Source organism: Melopsittacus undulatus, chromosome 11 (genome assembly GCF_012275295.1).
Source record: "Melopsittacus undulatus isolate bMelUnd1 chromosome 11, bMelUnd1.mat.Z, whole genome shotgun sequence".
Classification (NCBI taxonomy): domain Eukaryota; kingdom Metazoa; phylum Chordata; class Aves; order Psittaciformes; family Psittaculidae; genus Melopsittacus; species Melopsittacus undulatus.
The window spans coordinates 14486218-14509109 of record NC_047537.1 but is presented as its reverse complement, the minus strand read 5'-3'; the positions used below and the strand labels follow the sequence as shown (position 1 = coordinate 14509109).

General features: G+C 48.3%; 1 protein-coding gene across 2 annotated transcripts in view; it reads left to right on the top strand.

Moving 5' to 3' along the window:
* Positions 1-22892, top strand: part of UBE2O (ubiquitin conjugating enzyme E2 O) — a 64417-nt gene that overhangs the window by 16432 nt on the left and 25093 nt on the right. Inside the window, exons 1-2 of one of the 2 annotated variants that reach the window (XM_031044894.2) lie at positions 16440-16472; positions 18094-18153. In XM_031044894.2, coding sequence (XP_030900754.2) covers positions 16455-16472; positions 18094-18153 — 78 coding nt within the window. In that variant the 5' untranslated portion in view covers positions 16440-16454. Of the gene's footprint in view, positions 1-16439; positions 16473-18093; positions 18154-22892 lie in introns of those variants that run through there. The other variant, XM_031044893.2, reaches the window with a different exon arrangement.

Here is a 22892-nt window from a genome sequence, read left to right as displayed (position 1 = left end):
GATGTGCAGCAGCGGTGCTGGTGGCGGGTCCTACCGCAGCGTTAGGCTGTGTCTGCCCTGCAATAGGTCAGCAGCATCTGAACATGGTCTGGCTGCTGCCTTAGTGGTCTTGTCACCCCCAGCCTGTGTGTTGGTAGAGCTGCACTTGTGCAGGAAAGGAGTTTATACCCTAGCAAAGGAGAGGGTGTTCTTGTTTCTCTCCCATTGAAGGGAACTTTAAGCCTGATCTCTCCTCAGTTCTGTTTGGGATGATGTGAACAAAAGGGGGAAAATGGTGGGATTTCTTTTCATCTGTGGCTTTCTTACCACGCCCCTGGTGATCTCATAGCTGCTTAAATCTCAGCCCTAGCGCTGTGCAACATAATCCTTGTCATTTGGTGACAGCTTATTGTATGCACATTCTCTGTGCGCCTCCTCATCTGAACTGCTTCATATACCAAAGCAGGAGGCATTTTTATTGCTCTCAGTGTTGTTGAGCTTTGCAGTGTTCGGTGTATCCTCTTCTGCATCATGGATCAACAAAGCTAACAGCCTTTGGGGGCATCTTTGATCTTTATTGCTGGTGGTAATAGAGAGACACAAAAATGATGTGGGTCAGCTTGTAGAAACTGCTGGGGTTTTAAACAGCTAAAATAGCCACAGGATTGCAGAAGGGTAAATCTGAAATGCTTCATCCTGATGGGGAGAGCACATTGACCCAAACGAGTGTTTTCCAAAGGGTGGCAGTGAGATGTGTTCTGTCACTGCTTTTCTGTTCCTGCCCTGATGCCCTCAGAGGGAGCTGTTGTCCCTGAAGCTTGATGTCCTGTGTCAGTGTCCCTGGTGTGCCAGGGGAAAGCCCTCAAGGAAGGGTTTGCCTCCCTGATATTGTTGCCCAAGAGCAGTTCTGCACAGATTGCTTCTCTGTTGAGCCTTCAGGGGTTCCTTTCTGATTTGGGGGTTTTCTTAGGGAGGGTTTGGGGGGGGTGTGTGCTTTGGGTTGTTTTTTTTGCTGTAGTAGTAGAGGAGAGTCTGCATCTTGGAACCTCTCTGAGTTTCCTAGAACTTCACAGTAATAAGGATAAGGTGTAATCCTTACATGCGAGTTCCTGCTCCCTCTGTGTTTTAATGCAGCCAATGAGTCTGCTTGTTTCTGTGTTCTCGTTACCAGTGCCCATGGGCTCCTTTCTTTGGAGACAAGAGGTAAGGTTGGTGACTGCCCCAAAGACTGCTGGTTTCATTTCCCTCCTCAAACCCAATCTTGGCTGCAGTTTCAGCTGGAGACAACCACTTGCATAAGGAGGTAAAGCATGTGGCCAGGGCCATTGCCCGTGCAGGCTCTGTGTTCATCCATCCCAGTGGTCTCTGGAGCAGAGGGTACTGGTCAGATCAGGCTGCAGATACTGTTGCCTTCCTTGAACTTGATGGCTGTTCTACCTCTCTCTTTCCTGGAGCTTCTGTAGCTGTGTGTTATCTGAAGAGACATGAGGCTGCTCCATCCATCCCCGCTGAACCCTGAAAAACTGCTGGAGCTGATTAAAGAGGCACATTCCCACTGGAGATTGGCCTCCTCCGAGCATGGGAATGTAGGTCATGGTTAAGTATATAAAATGCAAAAAAGACTCTATTGTAATGGCAGCATTTCACCCAGATAATCCAGTGAGGTCCTCACACTAATAGCAAACCTGTTCTTCCATACATGCTATTTAATATGACTCATTAAGCAAACCTAATTAAGTAGCAGCTTCAGCCCTACTAAATGCCATGGCACAAGTGATTCCTAAGGCTTTAGGAATCCTGACTAGTGCATCTTCCTGTCTGCTGGGCTTTTTCCATACAAATCTGTATTCTCAGCCTTCAGTGCCCAAGGCCATGGCAAAGGAGGGAAGCAGCAAGGTGTGAGGCACTGTTAAGTACCTGATAGGATAAAGGGAATGTTGCATACGTGGCTGGCTGAGTCAGGCACTTAGGTCCGGGGTAATGAGGAATGAATCCTGGCAGATGAATTAAGTGGGATGGAAGCTGGCTCTGTGTGGTGAAGGGGGTGCTCTGTGTTCACTGGGTGGTGTTGTAACATGCAGGGGATCTCCTAAAGCACACCTGAGAAGTGGTGTATCTGAAAAGAAATCTCTCAAAGCCAGTCAGTGCCTGTTGGGGATGAGTCTGAGGCTCATCTGATGCAGATGTTCCCAGCTGAAGACCTTTCACGACAGGATTCTGTCACATTAGGTGCTTTCTGATGGTTTTTAGCATCTGGTAAGAGCATAGCCAGTCATATTCATAGCAAAATTATCCCTTTTGCTGCTTTCTCTGTATACTCAACATACTTTTAAATCTTGACAGTATCTTGAGTATGTACTTGAGTAGCTGCAGTGTATACCTTCAAATGGAGAAGTACCATGTTCTTGGCTTACTGTTGCCCACATGGTTACCATGTACTAACACTAGCTGCATTTCAGTGTCTGGTAACACAGTACTTTCACATATGCACAGCCTGCAAAGTTGGGGAATCTTAATTCAAGTACAAAAATCACTGTTGTAAGCAGAGGAGCATCCTGTGGCTGGTCTGACTTGACTGGAGGTTGCGCTTCTGACTCAGAAGCCTGCCAAATCTGAGGAGTACACAACGGCAGTAATGAGCAGGGGCAGCTTTAAGGAAGATCCCGGTTTGTCTGTCTAATGAGGAATGACCATCTAGTGCAGCCTGAGGCTTTGCCCCCCATGGACCTTCCCAGGACATGCCTGGGGCTCAGCATCCTGGAGCTGTTCTGCTTATGGATGTGCTAATGCTCTTCAGTTCACGCCACGGGGCTTTTCAGTGACTGAAATCAGTGCCTTCCACAGGGACCAGCCTGCAGCCCTGTCCCCTGCCTCCCCATGGCATTTTGGCAGTGCTGGTTGGAGGCAGAGTTCTGTTAACCTCCATTTTAGGGGAAGCAGGGAAGAGGAGACTGAGCGCTGCTCTGGCTGTCAGGGGAGCAGAGCTCTCTAAATCGTCTTGTGAGGGTGCTTTTATGGTGTTTGTAAACCTATAACTGTGTTTATGGCTCCATGTTTCATCAGGGCTGTGATGGGCTGAAATCCCTCTATTATAACTGAAGTCATTAAAGCAAAGAACATGTTCTGGATATGGCACGTAACAAAGAGCCTGGTATTAAAGCAAAATATGCACTTACCTACTATATATATGCATAGCAATCTATCCTCAAAAAAATGTTATTTTAGGAAGCAAGCATCAAGTGAATTACAGTTCCAGGAAATATGGGCTCCTGTCAAGGATAAGTGGCTGGGTTTAAGACAAGGCTATTGATTAGTTGTTCACCAGAATGTATGCTTTGGTGCAAAGGTATCCAGATGCACAAGGCACATGTTTGGAGTCGTGGCACTGTAGGGACAGGGATGAGTGGCTTTGTACTTGCTTAGCTGCATCAGTTGTCCTTAGTGGCTTTCCATCTTGGTTAAGATATTCCAAAGAGCCTGTTAGCACAGGTACAGCGCAGCACTCAGTGTCACATCTGTGCTAAGGGATCTGGTGCCTTTCTGCTGTGAAAGGCAAATGCTTTGTTTTAATGGGGAAAGAAAAAGCTTCACTGACAGCCGTGGGTCTGTTTGGAGCAGAACTGCTGACTTGAGGCAAACGAGCTCTTACTGCTTTCTGCTCATGCTCTCTAGTGTGAGCACTTATTCCTCTAAGGGCATCCTCAGCAGAGCTACTTATATCCAGTCAGGTTACACCTGAGAGAGTCCATGGAGGCAGTGAAGATGCTCAGAGATGAAAGAGCTCAGCTCATCTCAGGCCTTGGGCTGAGCTAGCAGCTCTGGAGGGGGGTTGGCAAGGTTAAGGGAGAGCAAATGCTTTTTATACCTATGCAGTATTTGTCACGTGGAAGGGGGGAGATTGTCTCCACCCCTTGTGTTTGATCTGTCTGTCAGCATCCCAAGGAAGCCAAGACCTTGTGCCAAACCATTGTGTCAGTGTCCCATTGTAGGGACCCTTTCCTGACCAGTGCTGCTGGACTGGGGGCCATTCCACTGAGCAGGGAATCATAAGGGGACCCCTCAGTGGCTCTTCCCACTTTGTGACCCACTGGCAGGATCACCTCAGGTTCATCCTTCAGAAGAGTCTTAAATCCCAGTTAGGAAAATTCTGAGACCTTAGTCCTTGACATTTCTAGGAAGATAGTGAGCTCCAGGCTGGGTTTGGTAACACCCAATCTTCCCTTGCCTGTAAGAGGTGACCTTTTAGAGTAGTGAAGGGGCCACTCCAGGGTTAGAATGGGAACTGCCCACAAACCCAGAGTGCATCTGGCTGTATTGCTCCTCTGGTTTCAATGTCATTGATACAAGTATTTACTTATAGCTCAGTGACTTGTGTGAGCCATCTATATATGTGCTTTTTGTTGCCAAGGAAGGGAAAGGAAGAGAAAAGAAGATTCCCAGAGCTATAATTCTGGAATTACTGTCACATCAAATGTGCTGCTGAATAACTGAATGGATACCTGTGAAGTGATATGGAGAGGAGAGCAGTGTTTGGGTGCAGATGCTGGATGTCCTGCTGGGCAAATGCTGTGTTGTTTTAGCTTCTCTGCACATATCTGGAGAGCTTATGATAGCTGGTTTAGGTGTCAGCCTAGGAAACACCTGACTGCAAAAGAATGTGGTAGTGTTGTGTGATCACACTGATGGGGTTTAAATACGATGTTGAAAGCCTTGTGCTCTGGCTGAGATGGTAAGGAAAGAAAAGTCAGTCCACTGGACTTACCTGTGCAAGGAAGTGAAACAGCTTTGCTCTGGGAGAACAAAGTGAGACTCTGAAGGGGTTTGACATTTCTGTGTCCATATTGCATCATTGCTGTCACCAGCCCTGGTGAGATTGTCTCAGAGTTATTATAGGGAATTACAGGTTGGTGGGTTTTGTTATAGGATGTAGGAGGCAATCGATTAAACCTGCTCAGGCTGAGGATGTTTCCAGCTTCCCGAGCCATTCCACAAGTGATGAATTCACCCCTTGAATAAACAGGCATGTTCCAGTGCAGGGCTTGCAGAAAATCACTCCTTAAATAACTGGGGTTTGTAGCCTGCTGTATGGATTCAGTAGGGACTGTTACTTCGTTTTGTAATGGCCAATACAGCATTTATGGGGGGGGGGGGATAACTGAAACCCTTTCAGTGAATAGAAAATGCAGCTGAGGTTTTTTGGGCAGTGATGCAATTGTGCTGCATTGTCCCAGTAGCATTCACACACTTCTGCAGTGTGAGCTGGGGGAGTGGCTTTGCTGTTTGTCAGGAGTGAATGCACTCATGGGGTACCTACACTGCACTGAATGTGAGGTGGGCTCTCTGTAGCATTCCAGAGGTTGCTTGAACTGGTTGTAAAGGCTTCGATTACACTCTCTGAGACCAATACTTGACTTAGGTGGCTCAGGAGGCATGTTATTTAACAGAAGGCTTTCACAGAACACGTGCTGCATCTTGAGCTAGGCACTGTACCTCTTAAACCAGCTCCTGCCTTGGCTCTGTGCAAGGAGGAACTGAAGAAATGACCCTAAAACTGCCCTGGCTGGTCCTGGCAAGGAGTCAGTGATGATACTGGTGTCCTTGCGAGCTAAATCTGTTTCCCTTGAGTGCTCTTAATCACCAGCCATGGAAATTGCCCCCATCTCCAGCCTGAGCATCCCATATTTCTCAGCTCAGTTAGCAGATTTACCCAGGTCCTGATCTGCTTCATGAACTTCACTGCTTTGCCTCTTCTCCTTGGGCTTCAGCCAGCCTCTCTGTCCATGCAGCATTCCATATGTAGCAGAGCACTAAGGCACTGCAGCATGTTCTCCCTGTGACACCAACCAGGACTCTTTCTCCAGGGGGAATGCTGGGGTTTGTAGCAGGCAGGACCCTCAGAGGAGCTACAAGAGATCGGTCAGCTCCATGGCCTCGCTGCCCAGGACTGACTTGGCACTGTAGCATGACACAGCATTTGCTGTGCTTTCAGCTCCAGCTATTTATAAATGGCTTTTCCGTGATATTTTGTCTCCTCTAGGAGACTCTGTACTTGATAAAAGAATTCTGCCTAAGTTTATTAGATTTGCCACAATTTCTACACCTCAAGGAGTATTTTGGCTCCATGGCAGGGCTCTGTCTCTGGGTCTAAACATGGTTTAATGTGAGGGAATTGCTCCTTAAGGTACGTCTGCAGTCAGGCCCCTAAAGTGATTTGTGCTGCAGGCTGGACTTGCATTGGGTCTTATGTGCAAGCCAGAGCTGCCACACTAGGGGTTTAAGGCTTATCTCTTCCCTCTCTCCTAGGAGAGAAGCTTGCAGCCACTGTGGAACATTGCTGTCTGTGGGGAAGGGGCTGCTGTGAGGGTGGTAGAGGAGGCTGTGGGCTGTAGCACACTAACCAGCCTCTGTCAGCCTCCCCCGTCCGGGTGTTGCATGGCTGACATCCTATCAAAGAGCTCGGGCTGTGTCCAGAATCTTAAGCAGCTTTATAAATAGTGTTGCTCAAACTGCCTGTGTGTGCAGAGACTGTGAACGACTGGGGGAGACCAAAATATTATTGCTTCAATTTGTGAACCAGTCCGAAAACTGGAGCCAGGAAGAGTGGAAACCTTGGTTATCATCCCCTGCAATGCAAAGCACACATCTGGGGGGGCTGGCTGTTAGAGAGGCAGCACTGCTGGAGGTTGCAGGCTGTAACACTCAGAAAACATGAATATCTAAATCTTCTTAAAGCATCTTAAACCATTATTTCTCTCTTATTTGCCTGCTGCCTTAAAGCAGGTTATGCTGTCTGAATAACTGTCAACAATTAGAAGCTAATTTAAATGGCTGGTTTGTATTCGCAGCAGCAGCACATGAGCTAACCAGCTGGAGAGCAGACACTGATTCTCTGAGATGTCTCCTTCTTGTGTTCCCTGGTGGGTTTGGCAAGGTGGATGTTTGCTGCGGGCTATTAGGAGTTCCTGCTGCACACACTGACCTGATTGCAAGGAGAGAGAGGATGCTTCATTCCTTAGCACACACTTACCACCAACCCAGCAGAGACCAGCTTTGGCTCAGCAGATGAGCTCAGCCTGGTTTGCTTCAGGAATACTTTTCATGGATCCACTCTTTATTCCTACTTCCAAAGCTGCAGGAAGGTGGGTGCACTGTGCCTCGGGAGGGGGTTGGTCAGCAGCAGTGACACAGATCTCCTTGCAGCATCCTTTTTAGCCTCTGGAAAGGCAGATGGAGGTTCAGGCAGCCCCACTCTTTCCTCCAGGCCTGGCAGTGTGCTGCAGATGCCACTCAGAGTGGTGAGTGACCAATCTCCACACCACTGATGGTGTCCAGATGGCAACCCCAGGGTGGTCCAGCCAGGTGGAAGCCCTGCTGCATTGTAATGCCATCTCCCTCCCAGGGCAACAGTCTGAGGAATCCTTTTGCTTCAGGTAAAAAAAAGAGCTACTGAACAGACCCTTCTTGCACACAAGGAAGAACACAGCTTAACTGCCCATGGGTTGTTGGGAATCGCAGGGATCTGCATTGGTGGCTAAAATGGGCGTCTGTTCTGTCCGTGTCACACTGGTTGGTGTTAGCATCCCGGTGAGCTTTTTAAGGGAGTCTCTTCTAGCAGTCAAAGGCATCTGACTTAGACCTTGCATAAGGTCTAAGATACTGCAGAAATGCTCAGCACAGCCCCTGGATGCTGACGTGTTCACCAAGGTTTGCTGGGCCTGGGTGTCTGTAGAGATGATGTGCTCCTTACTGCTGCTTTCTGCTGGCGCTGACCCGGCTTTCCTGGGCGAGTGCTGAGACAGCCTGTCTGCGGCAAGTGTTGTCTGATGGATAGATAGGCAAAATGTTGTCTCCTTTCCTGCTCACTGCTTCCACCCAGCTCCTCTTGTCTCTAACCACGGGCTGGTGTATTGTCAGGTAACAGTGCCATCTGGTGCTCTCTTACCAAGCTGCTCTCACATTCTTAGGCAAAGGTAGTAGGACAGTATTGCTTTTAATCAGCCATCTTACTATAAGAAAATGTGATGAGGGGAGACCTGTGATGATGTGCTTTTGAGACACTAAAAGGGGCGATGCTTTAGGCCTGGCTTGTCTTTTCTGTTAAGGAACTGATTTTCCTGGAACTGCTATACCCACAAGACTGGGTCCACAAAGCGAGGATATACAAAGCACTGAGAAGGAGGATCATAGCCTTTATTATGAACTGCTGCTGAAAAGAACAATTCGATGTTTGCATTTTATCTCATCACTGGGGACATCTTTTAAAGACTCCTTGTAGGAATCTGAGTGGCTTCCTGCTGGAGTGACCCGTCAGCAAATCATAGACTGGTTTGGGCTGGAAAGGACCTTAAAGCTCCTCCAGCTCCAACCCCTGCCATGGGCAGGGACCCCTTCCACTGGAGCAGCTGCTCCAAGCCCCTGTGTACAACCTGGCCTTGAACACTGCCAGGGATGGGGCAGCCACAGCTTCTCTGGGCACCCTGTGCCAGCGCCTCAGCACCCTCACAGGGAAGAGCTTCTGCCCAAGAGCTCATCTCAGTCTCCCCTCTTTGTGTAAATCTTTTTGCACACTGGGGGTTTGCTTTGCATTCCCAGATGCAGAACCTGTTGATGGATTGACGTGAGTACATGGGATGTGAGCCTGTTAGAACAAGTAGAGCAGCACTTGATGGCGAGGTTGGACAAAGTCAGACTTCTCTGTAACTCTTCCTGGTGGCACTGAAGCTTGTTCATGCCTGTTGAGTCCAGAACAGTGTCTCTGTTGAGCAGGCTGCTGAGGTCCTCGTCCTTCCAGCCAGAGCTGGCACTTGAGGTACCAGGTTGTCTTTGCTGCTTTACCCCTTCTTCAGGCATGTAAGCCAGACTGATCTGTAAGTGGGTTCCCTGTTGCTGCATCCCTTTTGTGATGAGTGGTGGTGCTCAGAATGTGAGACTGAAGGTGCTGAGAAGCTAAGAGTTGATGGTTATAGATGGGATTTGCCTCCAAGTGAAACAAAGAGCAAGGTGGATTTATGCGGCATTCCTTGTTCTTCTTCCAGGATCCTCCTCTCACAACTGTGTTGCTGCCTGTGCTGGGAAATGATCCTAAACCTACTTTTTCTTCCTTCAGATAATAACCCAGTAACCTTCCTGTTGTCTTGTTTTCCTTCCTGTGAATCACTGCCTTGTACTTTGTCTTCATCTGCAGACTGGTGTGTTCACCAGGCCAGGCAATGTGGCTTGCTTGTGGTGTTTTCCAAACCATCATGCAGCTCTGCAGAGCCACGGAAGTGATTTGTTGCCAGTGCAACCAATAATACTTGACAGCCTTGGACAAGGCAAATCCAAGCAAAAGACTCACATTGAAGCCAGATTCCTCTGCTCCAAAGCACAGCATTTGCCCACATCAGAATTAAGCTGATTTTTTTGTTGTTGTTGTATTCAGTGATTTGTTCTGATTTTTTTTTAGCCAAATTCCACTTCTTGGAAAAAGAAAGTGGAGCCTTTCAAGGTCTTTCTGCCAGAAGGTTTAAAGGTGGTATTTTGGGAGAGGGGGAAGATGCTGCAGCAGCAGCATGTGGCTGTGAGTGAAGGACTGGAAGGAATTGCGCTGTGGTGCTTAAAGGATGGAAAGATACTCTTGCCACCAAGGAGCTTTACTGCCCAAAAACAATGGGAAGGGTAAAAAAATCCCAGCAGGTAGGGTCCTCAGAAGTGCAGGCCACTGCAGGTAGGTGTGCAGAAAGGGAAGGCTCAGGAAGCTTCAACTCAAAGCCTAAGTCGGAAGGAACTCAGCTGAGTGGCACAACATCAGGTCTCTGTGTCTCCATAATGAGAGATAACAACTCAGAGCTGTGGGTCTCTCTTAGGGGAGCTGCAGGTCCCAGGGGAGGATGGCAGTGTTGGGAGGTTATAAGGAATGACACAGCGGGCTTTTGAAGCTGGCTGTGTCACAAACCTTGACTGCTAGCAGTGCTGAGATGGAACAGGGATGCGCAGCCAGAGATCTGATTCCTGTGTTTCAGGCTGCCTGATCCCTGGTGCTGGGAAGGTTTCCCTCCTCCGCTGTAAACAATAGGGGTGTAATTTGATCAGAATTCTGGTTCCCTTAGTGTAAAGGAGCTTTAAAGCTGTTGTAGGCATTCAGCTGGTAAATTTAGAGCAGTGTGTGATGGCCTGAGGATGGAAGCTGCTGTATTCATCCCTACCAGCAATGAGATCATCGAGTCATGGCATGGGTTGGGTTGGAAGGGACCATTGAATCACAGAATGGTTTGGGTTGGAAGGGTTCTAAACCCTGTACCATAGAGGGGGGATTCATTACCAGATCTTCATGAGCCCTTTAGGAAATCCTGCTTTAGGCCATGCCTTTTTTTTCCCTGACAAGGTGCTGCATCCACACTGTACCATCAAACCCCCAGCAGCTTGCTGGTACCAGGCACTGCTAGGGGTAGGTTAGTGGTGAATCTGAACTGTGTGCTGCTGGCTGTGCATGTGCTGGATGTTGGGTGATTGACAGATTTAGGGCTGTTGGGTGCATGAACAAAAGAGCTGGAATAGGTTAGCAGTTGGCTGCCTGCAGGTAGTGCTGCATGTGATGCGAAGTGGCTTGATTTCATCTTGGCTCTGTGCTTTCCTTTATTCATTTCAGTTTTGGGGAGCCTTTTAGCATCTTTGCCTCCCCCTGCTCTGTTCTTCCTGCAGCTGAAGGAAGGGTGTTTGGCCCTGCCCACAACAGCCTCATGGGCAAGCTTTTGGACTCCTTTGCACTAAATGCAGGAAACAAAGATGCTGCTCACTGCCCTTCCCTGGCTTGGACCAATGCAGATGGGGAGCTGGTGGTTCCTGCGTCACTCAAGGGATTTTTGAGTTAAACACAGGCCGCGTTGATCTTGTTGGTAACTTTAAATGTTTTCTCCTTTAGTAACTGAGTGCTTTGAGATGACAAGTGAGGTCATGATGTTATGAAAAGGCAGAATGATGTTAAAAAGCCAAGTGGCTAAAACCCAATGCCTTAAAGGCATTGGTTATGTGGCAGAGAGAACCAGGTTCAGTTGTAGGGTGCTGGGAGCCACACACCACTGACATCTACTTGACCAGGCAGACGTTCAGACTGTCCCAAATGCATGTATTCTGTGGGTAACGCAGGAGGCTCCCCAGCCTCCTGTCTTACTTTCTGTCTGCAAGAGCTACACACCACATACGTTTGCTATGTGCCAGGAGCCATCACAAGCACAACTTGTGTGCTGATCAGTGCAGAAGACTTATTCTCATTGTTTTGCAGCTGCCTCCCTCAAAGGTTGCATTGAAAACCTTCTGTGGTTCTGGGTGGTAGAATTCCAGTTCTCTGGAGTTTAGGTTTCTAGTAGCCTGTTTTCTACCCCATTGTCCTGTCTTCCCTCCCATAAAACCCAGTGTGGCTGGAAACCTTCATTTGTTAGAAGTGAAGCAAATCTGAGCTTCCATGTGATTCTCAGCTCTTGCTGCTTCATCCTCTCTCCTCCTTCTTTGCTTTTCAGACAGCGTGCAATGCAATATGATCAATGTAACGCAAGTCTTGCAAGGGAAGTGAACTTTCCACGTGGAACGTATTTTCCCCAAGAGTAGTATGGGATGCCACGGGTAATGTGTTGCTACTGAAATGATATTAAAAATATCTTGGCTTCGGATCTTCCAGGTCTTTGAATTTCTGAACCTTTTGTCATGTAACTGTGTGTAGCCAGGCTATATTTGGGAGCTCACTTGCTATTTCAGGCATTTTGTTTGGGTTGAAATAAACCCAGTTTTTGTTGAGATGCTTGCTGCACTGCTGTGTTAGCTGAAGTGGATTTGGGTGTGTGAGCAGGCCTTAGAGCTAAAAACAGCACAACACTGGGGAACACTGGCTTGGCTTGGCTGCTGCCATCTCCCTCCTGGCCTACCTCCCGTGGCCACCCCTGCACCAGGACTGAGCTGCTCTGTGTTATGTTGGCCACAGCATCGTTTTGTTTTCTCCCAGTGCTTGGTGCTGCAGCTGCTGTTGCCAGAAGCTGCTTGTTGTTGTAAGGAAGCTTTCCCTTAACCTCAGAGCCCTGTGATGGTCCCAGTCCCCAACCAGTGCTGTTTGATGTAGCTTCCCCATTGGAGAAAGCACCTCCCTACTTTCAGGTTCAGAAACCAGGCATGGAAACAAGGGTATGCAATGTCCTGCTTCACATGCGCTTCAGGGCATTCAGAAGACGTGTGAGGAGCCTGTCTGCCAGCTGGATGAAGCCAGGTTGTATTTTGTCACAGCATCAGGCACTTGGATTTAGCTTTATCTGTTTATGAAGCATCCTCTGAGTGTATCCCGGGGTCTGGAGAGCTCTGTGTGCCCTAGAACCTGTTGATGCAGCAAACTGCTTTCCCTGTGGTTTGCTCTTAACCTGGAGTTTTCCTTTTCTCTCTGAGTGTTGCTACTGCAGGATTTCCATGGCATCTCCAAAGCAAACACATAGGTGCCTGTCCCTTCAAAACAAAAATGCTAATGTGGGGATTGCAGGACAATGGATGGAGAAGCAGCCCAGAATGAAGAGCAGTGGCAGGTCTGTGCAGGCCAGAGCCTGGCTTCCCTGCCCTCCACGTGATGACCACCAAGTACTTGCTTAACTCAAATGGCAGAACTTCCATAATGGATAGTTTACTTCCAACTCTCAATTGGATCAACATCTCAGCCATCGTAGAGTTTCATCTTCAGCATTGTGCTTCCCTCCATTTCCTGGCAGTGTCTTGTTATTCCCATTTCTATAGGCAGTTACCAAGGGAGGGTATGTGGGTGTTGCTTTTTCTCCTCCATCCTTATGTGCTTATTCCCAGAGCTCTTGTTTTGGAGGATAAAATCTGGGATGCGTTCTGGAATAGAAACTGATGTTCTCACCACAGCGACTGTGTTGGAGGTAGAGGCTATGGGATGGCTCTGGCACCCTTGAGCAAATGTTATTCTTTGTTGGTCAGACGCTGCAGTTAAATAGACTCTCAGGATCATTTATGTTGGAATAGACTTGCAAGGTCATTGGGTCCAACCTAGCACTGCTGACATCACTCTAAGTGCCACATCTCATGTCTTTTAAACACCTCCAGGGCTGGTGCCTGCAGCCCTGCCCTGGGCAGCCTGTTCCAATGCCTGAGCACCCTCTGGGGCAGGAATTGTTCCTCAGCTCCATCTAAACCTGCCCTGGTGCAGCTTGAGGCCATTTCCTCTTGTCCCATCCCTTGTTCCTTGGGAGCAGAGCCCAGCCCCTCCTGGCTCCATCCTCCTGTCAGGCACTTGTAGGGGGCCATCAGATCCCCCCTGAGCCTTCTCTTCTCCATCTGAACCCCCCAGGTCCCTCAGCCATTCCTCATCAGAATCATGCTCCAGACACATAAGACAGCACTGATGGAGTGTAAACTTCAGCAGCTGAAGCTGGTATTGGCAAGCTTTGTACTGGATCAGGTGTGACCTCCCACAGCCAGGACACACTCCGCATCACTGGCTGGCTGAGCACTTATAAAACCGGGGTTGATCCAGGTGAAAGATGCGCTCCCATAGTCTGTAGGAGTTGAAGATCAAGGAGCAGTGGTCTGAAGTTCAGCCTTGGGCAGTGGTGAGTCACAGTGACACAGTCTCCTGTCCTTGCTTGTGACCACGCATAGCTTGAGCCTGACTGAGTAGTCAGCTCCTCTGAAAGGGAGCCCTAGCAAAAGATGTGTGTTGGTATGTTTGAGACTGAGCAACCAGTGTCTGCCTGGGGATGCATTCAGCCTTTAAAACTATGGGTCCCATCTGTGATTTAACTTGTCCCCAGCTTCTGTTGTGGGGCTGTTCAGAGCAGGGGATGGTTTGTTGATACTCATCTCCTGTTGGCCACATTGCCCACTTGGAGTGAAGTGTGATGGTACCAAAGCAAAATCCTATTTGTAGGAAAATTCCCTTCTTTTATTCTCCTAAAGTATCAAGACTCCTGCCCCAAGCAGAAAAGAGGCCATATGGAAATAGGGAAGGAAGAGATGTGCTGGCAGCAAGTGGGTGTATGTTGCCTTTTCCCCTTTGTAGTTTAAGGAGAGGGATGACACTGGTGGCTGCAGCCTGTGTAGAGGTGTTTCTATCCACTGTTGGGTACCACTGATGTTACAAGCCAAGCCAACCCAACCACCTGGTTAGTGAATTTAAGCTCTGCTTTTAACCATGCAGATAGTGCCTAGGGATTTATGCCACTACTGCCTGCTTCCAGTACTGATTTTGTTTGGATGCAGGCTAACCAGGGCTGCTTGTCCCTGTGTCAGCCTCAGCAACTCCTGTGTTAGCTCTCACTAAACTGCACAAGTAATTGCTGCTTATTTACCTGCCACAGCACTTGGCACTGGTGGCAAGTCCAAACCATCAAAAGAAATCGGTTTGGGTTTGATCTCTTGTCAGAAGGTAGTTCTGGAGAGGAAAATTGGGCCTGTGTGTCTCCCATTTGCTCTATGGAGTTGAGAGGTTAAACCCAGAGAGTTAGAGTGTGGATTCAGCACAGCTCTGGCCAAGGATGCCTACACCTACCTGCTGAGCTGCTTGCTAAAGTGAGGATGCAGTTATTGTCACAGACATAGCTCCCAACCTCTGCAGTTAATAAATAACCTGCACAAAGATGCTTCAAATGAACAGTTTCTTTCTGATAAAAGGGTAGACAAATGGTCTGAAGCAATAAGATGCCAATTCTTAATGAGTTAGTGCTCAGTAGCTAGGCTGAAATCCCAGGCTGGTTTGTATTGGAAGGGACCTTAAAGCTCCTCCAGCTCCAACCCCTGTCACGGGCAGAGACCCCTTCCACTGGAGCAGCTGCTCCAAGCCCCTGTGTCCAACCTGGCCTTGAACACTGCCAGGGATGGGGCAGCCACAGCTTCTCTGGGCACTCTGTGCCAGCGCCTCAGCACCCTTGTCATGAAAGATTCCTTCCTTACATTCAGTCTGAATCTCCCCTCGGGCAGGTTCAAGCCATTCCCCTTGGCCTGTCCCTACAGGCCCTTGTCCCAAGCCCCTCTCCAGGTTTCCTGCAGCCCCTTTAGGCACTGGAGCTGCTCTCAGGTCTCCCCTTCAGGAGCCTTCTCTTGTCCAGCCTGCCCCAGCCCAGCTCTCAAGCTGTCTGTTCTCTCCTAGTCTACCCAGCTTCAGGTAGGAGCCATGATGCTGCCTTATTTCATTTGAGGTGCGTGGATTCAGCTGGGAAAGGGACTGTGTTCCTGTTGGTGCTTGTTCTTATGCAGAAATCAAATACTTCTGTACCCCTCCTGCTGCATGTGGTACATGAGCATCTTCAGATGTGTTGAAGTATCAGATGTTCTCTAGATTGCAGCTGGTGTCTTTTGGTTGGTAGATCTGCTGTCGAGCTTAGGTATTGATTCCATGCTGAGCACCAAGAGAACATCTGAATAGGGGAGGAAATAGATGGGTGCCAGAGCTCTTTTGCAGTCAGTGCACTCACCAGTGTAACAGTCCAGGTGGGTGCGTGTCGGGTGTCCCTCTTTGCTTGGGTAAAATGAGTGTTTCCCGATGAATGGCCTTGTTTTGCCTTATTTAACATACAGGAATGTGGGTTTATTCCTCATGCCTTGTGCTTGAGGTGTTTGGAGGGTGTGGAGCCCAGTGTGGCTCACAGGAGTGCAGGACTAGCTGAGGGCATTGCTGAGAACCTGGTATTTATCATTCTTGGAGCTATTATCAAGGTGCATGGTTAGACCATCAATCTGATGTTAATACTGCCTTTCCTAGGGGTAAATATAGCAACTGAGCTGTAAGTACCTATTTTCGAAGGCTTCAATATTGAGTTCTCTCACTGCTGAGTGAGGGGGCTGACCTGCTGCTGACGATCACATCACTCTGGGTATGACAGGCAAGAGGAGGAATGACTGAAGTGTCGTTCTGGCTTCCTCTGCTCGGGGTTCTTCTGGGGTTTCGCAGGCTTTTGTGTGATGACAGACCTGCCGAGTATTTGTTGCTGATGCTGGCATCCTGCCTCCTATGTGGCTGCTTATCCTGGCAACTTGAGGCAGGTGGGTCTGGCACATGAAGCTGAAAATAGTTGTGCTGCCTTTAAAAATAGTGATCTGCAAATAGGTGAGATGCAGGCCCCCTGCAGAGGAAGCATTATGCCTTGCTTTGGGAAGGGTTTGTGTGGTTGTATCCTTCAGGAAGGATCACAGAATGGGGACGCTGCCCATTTACAACTTGTGTGATTTACTAGAGCTGGCTGGTGCACAAGTACCACCGCTGTCAGGTAGCATCGGATCACCTTGACAGGCTGGGTTCTTCAGGTACTGTTCAATACAGAGCAGAGCGGTATGGCTCAATGGTATGTTGAAACATAACACATCAATTTAAACACTGTGTGTCAGAAATTAAATTGCCCTAATGCATGTTGAAGTGAAAGTATCATTATACACTTGGAGATGTGCAGGAAGAGAACTTCAGTTCAAATACCCAACCTGCTGCTTGAGCTCGAGTCCTTCCTGGAATGTGAATGTTCTCTTTCTGGATGGTAAGAGGCTATCTATACAGTACTTATTTTAACAAACAAGTTTAGAAAGCTCTGTAAAAATTGATGTGCTCTATATACCCTGGTGGGATGTGAGAGGCAATGAAAATACTTCCACAGTCTGGAAATGGGCTGTGGGCTTCAGGTTTCCCACTCTGGTGAAATTCTGATTGCAGAAGCTGGGTCTAAAAGCCTGGCTGGCTGGCTCCCTTCCTCTCTTACTGAAATACACCATCAAGAAGGCCATAAATACTCAGGTACTTTGGGTTGATTCCGGATCTTGTCCTTGAATTATAGATTTATGTCTAATTTAGTAAAGCAGGCTGGAAGCCAGGGTGTGGGTTAGGATGAAATGCTGACAAAGCACAGTAGATTTTAGGCTGGAATCCACAAGAAAAAGTAATGAACGCAGCAGCAGTGGAAAGGTGGATGCTGAAGGTGAGATGTGGAAGAGGCTCTGTCCCTGACAGTGCCCTCAGGATGTGTAATGAGTGTGCCTGCTGGGCTCAGAATGGTGCACCAATGCAGATATGCTCTTGACAACTGAAATGCAGATGGAACTTCTCCTTCTGCTGAACAGGAGAAGGAAGATCTCAACTCAGTTGCTGTGAGGCTGAGCAAGCCTGAAACTGGAGTTGTGGCCTCCCTGTTAGTATGCTCAGGGCATTACTCCTTGTGTAGCATTTTGGTATTAGTGTATTTGATGGCAATGGTGGGTTGTAGTTTTGAGCTTGTTGATGACACTTAATGGTATTCAGGTAGCCTTGAGATCACCGAAGCAGCTTGATGAAGGGCCACTGTTGGAAGGCTACCACTTGGTTAATGGAGCAGTAATCACTGAAGACTGATCAAGTGATACCTCCCCTTACCCTTACTCGTTGCACCAGCTCTGTATGAACGAATGCAGAACATGTAATGATGGTCCAGCCACCTCTTGTTGCCAGCTCTAGCTCTTTGCCAGCAAGTGCTTTAGCAGGAGTACAAGCAGTGCTTTGGCTTTATCCATGTTCTTACCAACATTTTGTGTTACCTGCATGGACCTGGAGGCTATTAAGTGCAGCAGCAGCCATTTATTTGCCTTTTTTTCCTCAAGGCAATTGCTTGCTGCAGTGAATTTAGCACCAATTCCTCTGCTATACAGTACCTCCTCACCATACAGTACCTTGCTTCAAATGTAGCTGGCCAAACACATCCACAGATATTTGGGGATATCTTGTGTGTGAGATGAGACACAGGACAGACACTGTGCTGCTTCTTGTGTCATCTTATTTCTCTGGTGCATAGATTTGGTGTGGGTACAAAAGGATGTGTGGTGCAGATGGAGGAAGAGGAGAGAGGGAGCTTTGAAGTGATGAACGAGTCAGGATGTCTGCATCCTTTTAATGTGTCTGCTAATTTAGAGCACGGTCATGGATGGAGTGCCTGGTTGCTGTGTTTTGGATCTGGCAACTGGATTTTGTGCATGTGCCAAGGGGGTTAACTCTGTATGGAAGTGCCTCAGCATCCTCTGCCGAAAACCCTCTGTCTGGAGGATTGGGATGTTGTGCATTTGTATTTGTCATGTTATTTCTGACTATGTATCATCTGGAGTCACTAAATTCAGTCTCTCTCTGTCTCCCCTTAGCTGAAGCTTGAAGATCGCTCTGTGGTCCCTCGAGATGTGGTCAGACATATGAGCTCCAGTGTAAGTGCTTTTTTCTTTGTCCTGTTTTGATTGTGATACTGCTGCATAGATTTCTGAGGCTTGCCAAATTGCCTGAATGGAATTGAACAGGAATGCTTTGAGCATGTTCTATTTTTAGTGTGTGTGATAGACGTAGCTGCATCCTTTGCAAATGAAATGCTGATAAGGCTGCTTCTCTTCTGTTGCATATCTGCAAAGGGCTTCTGAGCAAGCAAGCCTGATAATGCCAAGTAATGAGACAAGAAGCTCATTTATTCTGCCATCGTTTAAGTTTTAAGTCAGTCTATGCTGGGATGAGGAGCATGGATCTCTCCTGGACCTGACGGGGAGGCTGAGGCAGAGGCAGATCACATCATCACTGCTTTGCTTGCCTTTTGATGTGCTGCAGTAGAGAAGTTGGAGGGAATGTTTTGAGGAAGACCTCTCAACCTGCAGTGAGCACCATCCTGTCCAGCATCTCCCAGTCAGACCTCAGATCCCAAGACTGCTAAAACGCCTGACACAAAGCAAGCAGCCTGTAATCCTTACCTGTACTCTTTCTGTACACTGTTTTAAGTCCTACTTGTTGTCTTGTAGCTGTGCTTAGCAGAGATGTGTGGATTTGGTTTTTGTGTTCAGTTTGGATCGTCAGCTGAGTTGTGATCTCTTGAGGGGCTTAGCTAGGCTGGCAGTTTCTTCCTGTAGCTCACATCTAACCTGTAACCCCGAGCCATATGGCTTGCCATGTGCCTGCATCTTCTCTTGACTTGCTTCCAGCAACATGGCTACCAAGGCTGTGATGAAGCAGGCAGCTGGCCACTCACTGCTGCAGTTGCACCACATGGTGCCCAGCCTGGTACCCAGCCTGGTGCAGGGATGGGGAAGGCCATTCTCTGACCTGGGTGTTTTGGGGCTTTAAATAAAGCCTTTTTTTTTATGTCAGTTAAAAAGTAAACCCACCCCTTTTTTACCACCGAATGTTCTAAAGAGAAGGGAGGAGAGACTTGAAGGGTAATTTGAAAAATGCTGAAACAAAGCATTTCCTTAAGAAATTGCATTGGTTTTGAAATGGAAATTTGGAGTCAACGGATGTTATTAAAGCTGCAGCTTGATGAAAGCATTTCAATCCCCAATAATGAAAGCAAATTGAAACATCAGCTCTTCACACCACTGTACCTGGCACAGCTGGACTCTGTAGTGTACCCTCCCTCACACAGAGGGATGCTCTGAGTCCTACCTCTCAACTCCCTGTTCTCCAGTGCTGCTTACAGACATTTTAAGCTTTCAGGACAGCAAATTGTCCTCCTCTTGGCAAACATGGATGTGCTGCTTTTGTTTGCAATTTCCATACTCCTCTGAGCAGAACTTGGCTTCTGTGGCTTGCTGCACGTGTATCAGCAGATAAATTACCCAGCAGTTGTTTTGCACACTCCTTTATTGTCTGTTTGCATGTTTAAACGCTTGCTTTTGCTTGACCATTTGTACTGGTGGCTGACAACTTCGTTTTCTTTAATTGAAAGGGTATAACTCAAATTCTTCTCTCTATTCAAAAGCATGGCAAGCCTGAAGATGACTTATATTTCACCTTCCCCTCAAGCATGCTTTAAATGTCAGCGATAAATGAAACAAACCCCTTCTATCCCAAAGAAAGCCTTTGCTGTTAAGCAGAATAGAAATCGAAACTAGAAGATCTGCAGGTGTCAGCCTGCCAAGTGCAGGGTGTGGGATGGCTGCCCTGTACCAGTTGGCCTGGCAAATGCACGGGGTGGAACTTATTCTGTATTCACCACGCACTCTTAGGGCTTGTTTTTAACCTTGAGCGGGAAGGACTCAGTCCTCTGTTCCTCAAGAGAAGAGCTGACTCAAATTCATGTGCTTTGTATCGAGCCCTGAGTGTGGGGAAAGGCTGCTTCAGGGGTAATGCAGAAAATGAGATCATTCCCTCTGGATGCGGTTGGGCCTCTGAGTCTAATCCAGCTGGATGAGAAGTGCTGGAGGTAGCAGAGTTCATTTTCCCAGGTGATAGGCTCATTTGGGGAAAGAGTGTATATTGGTGTCTGTAATCTGGATATTGTGCTGCTTCAGAGGGTGCTGGGCTATGCTGGCCCTGTTAAATAAAGGAATAAGAGGTTGTTATAAAAACCTCCTTATTAGAAAAGAGAGTGATGAAGGAAAAAGTAGAATGATGGGAGGTAGAAGATGCAGGATTGAAACCTGTTCTTGCTAAGCTGCTGTTCTTTCAGGTTGGAGTTTGCTGCTCTGCCTCAAACCCTTGTCTCTGCAGAGGAAGGCAGAGTCTTCTCCATTCACTGCTTAAATATTCAGTATCTCCAGTGTGGTGCATGCTGTCAGGGAACCAGAAGCAGCAGGAAGGAAGTCTAAGGAGTGCACTTAATTCTGGTTTAAGTGGGACTTGAACCCATCAGCTCTTCTTCAGATCAGTCACCTCCCTTCTCCAGTTCTGTTGTTGGGGTTGATGGACATTGATTTTTTTGGACTAGAACTGGAAATATCAGCTCATTCCATCCTTTAATGGGAGCATCTAATGAAGAGGCTGGGCCAGTTGTGCTGGAGCAGGCTGATGGGGAGCCTGCCCTGGAAGACAGGAAACACGGTGGTGACTTCTTGCTCCAGGACTGCATTGCTGAGCTACTGTAATGAGAATGATTCAGCAGAAGCCCTCGGCTGTGGATCTGCCTCCCCAGTTGCAGGCTGGTGCTTCATGTGACAGGGAAGTAAATAAACTCCCAATAAACCCAGGTTCAGTGGCAGGTGAGGGAGGAGAGCTGTGACTCAACAGCTCCCAGCATTGATCTCTGCTTTCATAACCACAGCCAGGGCTCTCTGCTTGCTCAAGCGCCACTGGAAGATGAAGCAAGATGAGCTAAACCCATGGCTAATAGCACCTGACTGTGTTAGATGGGAGGCTGACTTGTAGGGTGGTGCAGGCACCTTCTCCATGTGAAAGGTGTCTCTAAAGTATGGGCAGAGGGTGCTGGTGTCACCCCACTCCTGGGTTTATCACTTTCAGCATCAATAAAAGAGGGGGTTTAGGCCCAGAGAGCCAAGATGATGCGCAGGAACCTCAGGTGTTGGATTACTTCATGTCTCAAAGCTGCTGTCATGTTGGCTCCTGATAAAGGCAAAAAGAACTCTGAAATGCTCCGCATAGAGCAAGGAATTTTGTTGCTTGAGGGGGTTTTTTGGTTCTGACTATTGAGCAGCCTAAACCACGGAGCCTGAACTGCAGGGCTTGGGCAGAGGATGGATTGGGCATGCTTGATTTAACTTCATGTGCAGTGAAAGCAGGGTGGTGGCCATGCTGTAGCCTGCAGGAGCTGTGGGCTTGTGGAGCAGGTGCCACTTCTGAGCTGGCCTGGCTCATCCTGCAGCTCCAATCCTGCTGGCAGTGGTTGGTGTGGATCTGGGGGAGTTCTGGCAACTCCTTTGCAGGTGAGATACAGAGCAGCTCTGCTGGGCTCTACCCTGGCAGCCTGTGCAGGCTGCGAGCTGCTGTCTGCCATGGCGGAGCTCCCATTGCATCCCGGCCTTTCAGAAAGAAATGGGAATGATAGGTAGACCAGATGGAGGGAATGAGCCCAAGTGCTTCAGGCTCTGCCAGCCCTCCTGGCCGTGCTGGCACTGCTTTGCACGGGCAATGCATGGGGCAGGACCCACTCCTCGTCATCACTGCCTTAGGAGCCAGGAGGCTGCAGAGCACAGCTTTAATGGGATGTGAGGAAGGAAGACTTGCAACAGGCAGGTGGAAAGCCAGCCAGCCAAATGGGCTGAGCAATCTGTCCAGGAATTATCCTGGACTGTGGGTGTCTGTAGGGTGTCTTTGCTCTTAACTACCAGTTCCCAAGATGGGGCTGGATGTGGTGAGCACCAGCAAGCTCCTGAAGTCCCAGAAGGGCTGCCTTGGGGCTCAGAGTGAAAGCCTTGAATAAATATTTGATGTAATCAGAAGAGCAGCATGTTTAGAAGTGGGACTGAGCAAACAAATCCACTTCTCACAGGGTTTAAGCCCTTCGAGTGTTTTGCTCAAGTCCTGTTGGAGCAGAGACCTTGGTGCTTGGGATAAGGACAGCTTCAGAAGTTCTCATACCAGGGTGTTTGTCACGCTGGCCCTCAGACAGCTTTTATAATGAACTTGTAGTCATTAATAAATCCATATCAGTTGTGTCAGGAGGCCAGGGAGCTGCTGCTCTGACAGTGTTTGGGTTAGCAGCCCTTCCTTGCAGGCGTCCACCATGTGTGTGAGCAACATGCACATTGTGTGCTCCCTGCCAGACCACCCCCAGAAGGCTCTTGACAGCACGAATCAGTTTCCTGGGGACTAAAAAGGTTAAAACTTGGCTAAGAAATGAGGGAGATAATGACAAGCACCTCCTGATGGGAGCAACTGGGAATGAGAAGCCTTGAAACCTTACTAAAGGGTGCCAGGTTTATGCTAGTTATATTTTCAGCATGTAAGCATGTGAAGACCATTTCTCATGTCCTGCAAAACTGAGCTTGATGTGAAAAAGTCACAGCTTTAGAGAATTCACAGAATCCCAGCCTGGTTTGTGCTGGAAGGGACCTTAAGATCATCCAGCTCCAACCCCTGCCACGGGCAGGGACCCCTTCCACTGGAGCAGCTGCTCCAAGCCCCTGTGTCCAACCTGGCCTTGAGCACTGCCAGGGATGGGGCAGCCACAGCTTCTCTGGGCACCCTGTGCCAGCGCCTCAGCACCCTCACAGGGAAGAGCTTCTGCCTA